The sequence below is a fragment of the Triticum dicoccoides genome, chromosome 3A, assembly GCF_002162155.2.
Source record: "Triticum dicoccoides isolate Atlit2015 ecotype Zavitan chromosome 3A, WEW_v2.0, whole genome shotgun sequence".
NCBI lineage: Eukaryota > Viridiplantae > Streptophyta > Magnoliopsida > Poales > Poaceae > Triticum > Triticum dicoccoides.
In genome coordinates, this window is record NC_041384.1 from 558,988,479 (window position 1) to 558,994,248 (window position 5,770).

General features: G+C 42.8%; 1 protein-coding gene across 3 annotated transcripts in view; it reads right to left on the reverse strand.

The window, feature by feature from the left end:
• The window catches only part of LOC119269178 (TNF receptor-associated factor homolog 1b-like), a 10,449-nt gene extending 6,309 nt beyond the window's left edge, over positions 1-4,140 (reverse strand). For 2 of the 3 annotated variants that reach the window (XM_037550959.1, XM_037550958.1), the window contains exons 1-8: positions 3,825-4,140; positions 2,692-2,889; positions 2,452-2,563; positions 1,499-1,587; positions 1,347-1,415; positions 1,144-1,273; positions 522-680; positions 61-424 (exon numbers count right to left, since the gene is read on the reverse strand). In XM_037550959.1, the coding sequence (XP_037406856.1) occupies positions 61-424; positions 522-680; positions 1,144-1,273; positions 1,347-1,415; positions 1,499-1,587; positions 2,452-2,563; positions 2,692-2,889; positions 3,825-3,957 (1,254 nt within the window). In that variant the 5' untranslated portion in view covers positions 3,958-4,140. Of the gene's footprint in view, positions 1-60; positions 425-521; positions 681-1,143; positions 1,274-1,346; positions 1,416-1,498; positions 1,588-2,451; positions 2,564-2,691; positions 2,890-3,290; positions 3,439-3,824 lie in introns of those variants that run through there. The other variant, XM_037550960.1, reaches the window with a different exon arrangement.
• Between the last annotated feature and the right edge of the window lie 1,630 nt (positions 4,141-5,770).

The window sequence follows — 5,770 nt, forward strand, 5'->3', positions numbered from 1 at the left end:
GGGCCCAAATTACCGTAAAAGCCTAAAAATTGCACTAATAAATCAATACACCAATACTACCTTAGTGCGGCTCTGGGAACATTTGTCATCCTTTGGAGATAGAGGTTGACAAGGCAAGGGTTCTAAAGCTGCCCTCTCAAGCAAAGCTAGGACATCACCAGTTAAAGCAAATGTGTCCATGTCAACATGGACCATAGGCGCAGATAACTCCTCCAAGTCCATTAATTTTCCTCTACCTTTCTTTCCCCTGCACTGGTGCTCAAGTGCCTTCAGCCCCGTATGCAGGGAGTCCATAACTAGTGTTGAAGTGACTTCTTTCTCTACAAAGAAATGCTTCACAATTATTTTCAATATGACGTCGCTCTTCTCTCTGGACATGCGATATCTTGTGCTTGTGTCAATTGCAAGCCAGAAAGCACAAAAACTGCAACACCAAGGAAGAATGCATTGCAATTAAAGTTACAAATATTTAACTATTCACAAGATGACAATGTATAAAATTCTAGAAGTAACTGACTAACCCGGACCATCTCATTTTGTCCTCAATGAGGTTGCTAAGTTTACTTCTGTGTTCTTCAACAAAACGGCGGTAAATTTGCTCTATATTTGTCATATAGACACGGAGTAATTCTCGTCGATAAGGACGCTCAAGGCAACGAAACGGGCGGTCCACTTTCTCCCTCCATTTGATAAAAAGGACAGAGAAAAGGAGTTACATAATGTTTTGCGATCAATTAATAAGAATTAAGTGCTGAGAAAATTAGAGACAATGGCTAGAGTACGATTCCCAGTATATCCAAATGGCCGACCACATAATAGTAGGCATGTATTAAACAATACAGAAGTGACTTGACAGACTGAACATAAGAAGTAACTTTGGATACTGCAATCAGAAACAGTCCCAACAAGGTTTCTACATGCATGCATGAGCAATATGCAACTACAGCCTCTAACAGGACCAGGATAAAATTAGGACATACAATATCACAACATAACATTAAAAGTTTAATTATCTAGGAGAGCATCAAATGCTAACAAAAACAACTAAACTCAAGTGTGCAGTGTAACAATCAAATTAAAGACTTTCAGTACTGCCAAAGTAAGAAAAACTGTTTGAAGCATCAATCTGAAATTCAATACTACCTGATAACTTGAACTTGGGCTATGATTTCGAGAACATCATTAACAAGAAAACCATCTTGGATCTTTGACAACTCCATGAACTTCTTCCATCCCCAATCATGCTCCTTCTTCCAGAATTTGTGCAAGGTGTCTGCAAAATTACTTAGTTAACCTCTAATTAGTTATTTAGCTCCATGGAGAAAAAACCACTAATCAATCTTTACCAGAATATTTAACTTTCTTAGGATCAAGATTGCCCACAGCTATGGTGAACTGTGCAAACTGGCTCCATCCTGAAAGTATCAAGCCAGTGACTGAAAATAAGTTTGGGGACAAAATATTACTTAGGCAACATGGTAAAACAATAACACCAAACCTGGAAGGAGTTTGTCATGATCAGCAACACATAGAAACAATGACAAGTGATTGGAGACATCACACCCTTGAGGGTAAACTAGAATGTACCTACAAAAAATAAAGATTGCATACTAAGGTATCAACATATGATAATGATATAGCATGCCATAAGGGAATAAAGCTAGTTTAAAACTTTGCATCACTAACTGGCTCAAGGGTCTTGCAAGTATGAAATTTACAAGAATAGAGAAGAGAAAATTTTGGAGTGCAAAAATTGTCTACTACTCCCTCTGTTCCATAATACTTGTCGTGGTTTTAGTTCAATGTTGGGAAGAGGTGAAACACAATGAAAACTTAGAATAGCTGCACTGGAAGGTAGTATGTTCTACATCAATCAGTGTCATGCCTAATGCTAGCAAAGATGCACCACAACCATAAGAAATTTAACAAACAGAAACCATTTGAGATACAGAAAGCTTTTCAACATAACGGAGATATTCAAGCTATAGATCAACCTTCTTTGTATCAGACATCAGCAGTAATTACAAGCTTTAACTATATACAGCTGGTTCCTTACAGACACTCAAAGCTTTCTTTTCAGGACTCGGTGAACAATTAAGCATGTGTACAATCAAAATGAAGAATCTAGCACCATGCTCAATATAATAATGACTAGCCCACTAACAACGAGGGAACTAGAGTTTAAACACCATTATGAAAGATTTGACAGGCAACAGGCTCTTACTTACAGCACTGTCAAGAAAAAAAATATGAGCCGGAAAGCACTGTATACTAGCAATCAACAATCATTCAAGTTAAGAAAGTCCAATAATACTTGTGAATCCATGATAGGACATAAAAAGGAATAATAAACCAGACACATTTCAATCTTGGTTCATCATCAGACCCAAAAAGAAGTGCGGAAGAGAAATATAATAACACCATTATTTTAATTAACCATTAGGAACCTACCACTTAAAACCACCAGCTTCAAATGGTTCACTTTTCATTTCTCTCTTCTTCTCCTTTGAGAAGTTCTGAATTCTCCAAGTATGTCGCCCGAATAAATTTGAAGGACAGGGCCCTGAGATAATAACATCAGCTAAATGAAAACGTAGCCACAATTACAACTGAACAAATTACTATCACGAATGTCTACCTATCTTATACAATAATGAAAAGCATATTAGGCTAAGAAAGTCTATTGCTCACCAGGATCATCATCTTCGCCATCAGTGTCCCAGAAGGGAGGGGACGTTGACGGGCTCCCATTGTCGATCTGGTCGCAGGACCGCCATTCAGACATGGAATCACCAGACACACTCTGATCATCATCCCCCAACGCATCACCTAACATGGCTCCAGACTTCAAGGATTTGACAAAGAGGTCGAGCTTCAGCTTCGCTACAACTGTGCAACAAAACAATAGAATTATGAATTTAGACTGAACCCAACACCAACAGTACCTCAAAACGAAAAACTCTAACAAACGTGTACTGAACCATCAAGGCTCCTGGTAAAGCCAGATTAACCCGGTTCAGGGGCACTCTGCCACCAAATTTTACTGACAGATAGACAGGTCGTATCTAAAAGCAGATTGAAAAAACCTAGCACGCCTTCCCACCAGCCAAGGAGAATTCATTCACGACTCGTAATCCCCAATCGCCAACCAAACAGGTCGGAACCTAACCCTCGAACCCTAACCCCCAGTCCCCACGGGCATCCGCCGCAAGCGTTGCAACTGCGCGCCGGCGACCGGTGGGCGGGGGGGCGCCGATCCGGTGGACTCCAGGGGCGGCCTAGGCCTTTACCTGCGTCAGCTGGCCGCAACGGCGAGACGAGAAAGTGGTGTGGCGGCGGCGGCGGCGGCGGCGCGACGAAATGGGCAGACAGGAGACAGGGAGGGGGAGAAAGAAAGTGACGAGAATATTTGGATTGGGGAATTTATATATATCGGCGACGAGGGATGAGGCGTGCGATGTGTCCCGTTCTTCCTCACACTCACAGAGGTCCGGTACGAATTTCCAGAGCGGAAGAGAAAAAAAAAGGGGGCCAGGTACTCTTTTTCTGACCCGAGATGCGGCGCGCCCGTGCAGGCGGACCACGGATTGCTGGGGCAATTTTGGGGACCGACCAGAGGCGGAGGCCGGAAAGCCGGAGGAGGCAAGTTGGACTTTCAGATCACATCCAGGGGGGCTTTGAGCCATGCGCCGGGAAAGCCCATCCCAAACTTTCCACAAACGCTTCAACAAATTACCAAACTTTGATCAACATCTAGTTCTAAAAAAAAAACTTTGATCTACATCTGCCGACTCAAAACTTACTAGATTCCGAGTAGATTGTACCTTTTTTGTCCTTCCTCCCCCAGTGAGAATTGTCGCAGCAGCAAGGGCAAGAAGAACTTGAAGTTGACGCCCCAACGCGCCTCAATGGTATGCGGCGGACGCCAGAGCCACGCGATTCAGGGGCGCCGGCCATGGGGTCGCCTAGATCTACCGATGTTGAGCGTAGGCCTAGCGGCGGATCTTGTTTTTGTGACGGTCGGCGGTGTGGTTTGGATCGCTTGGTTTCGGTGGGGCGAGATCTAGCGGCAGCGGCGGCGGAAGAGGATTGTAATGGCGATTAGGAGTGGAGAAGGCGTCAGGAGAGCTAATAACGAAGGAGGGGACAGGTCGAAAGGGAAAGAATCACGAGGCCGGGGCACGCATCCCAACCGACGCATATATATAGGCGTCGATGCGATATTTTTTAGGAAGATGTTTATTTGCGAATGAAGATATCGTTTATTGATTTGCCTTATGATTGCGCTATTAGAAACGCGGATATACATATCGAGAATAAATGTCGTGAAGTATCAACGGATACTTTTGTGACTTCTTTCAAGGACGAGGGGATATCAGTAGAAATGAAACCCGATAATAGTGAGACATGTGAGTAACAGTGGGTCATGCCAATATGACCAAACAATTAGATGTGTAACAATGAGTAAGGATACTTTGTCAGAGGAGAATGTCGTGCGAATGTGCCACGGACCGAGTCACAAGTGCATAGGGACTCCGGAGCCTTGTGTCACGTCGCACCCAAGTAGGCACTCAAAGGGGGGCGACATGTCCGGAATTCAACTGTTATGGGGGATGTGTTCCCTGTAACAGCGGGATCCTCGTAGCCCTGAACATAACTACCAAACTACCTGCATCTGTGGCATACGCCAATTCACTAATTGGAGCGCCGCACACTCCAACCCAGGTATCGGCTGGTGCCATCTGACATACATGATGATCACAACACAGACCTTACTAAAGAGAAACAAAGAAATTGTGGCTTATTTACTACAACAATGTGATAGATGACACTATATCAGTAACGACAATGGAAGACAACATCTAGGGGCAACACAAACTTGGAGCGGCACCACTCCACAGGGAACTGGCTGGGAAACTCTCCTAGCAAACAAACACTCTGAGTGTCACGCTAGTGGAAGACAGCTCCTCAACTAGATATGGACAAAACAACGAGTCAAGTGAGTACTTAAAAAGTACTCACAACCAAATAACATATAACTCAAGCAAAGTGATACATGGCATAAACATCACATAATCAAAGCAGTTCTAGCTATCATGACATAGCAGACTTTATCTAGCAGATATGACAAAGATAAAGCATACATATAAGTGTATAATATTCAAGTCATTCTCGTGATCATTCCAATATCATAACCAATCTCTCATGGTCACTAAGACCAACGGTTCCATAGCCATTTCATGGATAACCCCTAAATTTCTTTAAAACACAGATCATCTATGTTGCACTTGCTTAATAATTTCTTTCCAAGGTTTGTTGACTGCCCTTTTATTAAAGATTAGACCTCCAAGTTTAACAAGGATAGAATAATGTGACTTATCCCGGCTCGTCCATGATCGTGGACACTTCTAAATAGTTTTGAACTCCGCAGAGGTTCTATACTTTAGCCATACGACAAAGCATCCTTTGCAGGGATACCCCATCAAGATCATCACTATGACATACACTTCTACCATGTTACTAGCATGGATGTCTTCATTTGAGAGAGTGAGGGGTTGGACCTCATCACCTTTTCTCGTGATGTAAAATATCTCGCTTCGACACTCTATTGAGCATTCAACTCAAAGTATATTGTAGATTGATAAGTACGTCTAGAGGGGGGAGTGAATAGACTACTAAGCACAATAATGCACTATTTTCCAAGTTCCAATTTCTTGATGGACTTTGGGCTTTTCTAGCAACCTATAGAGCATCCTACATATGCAAGTCT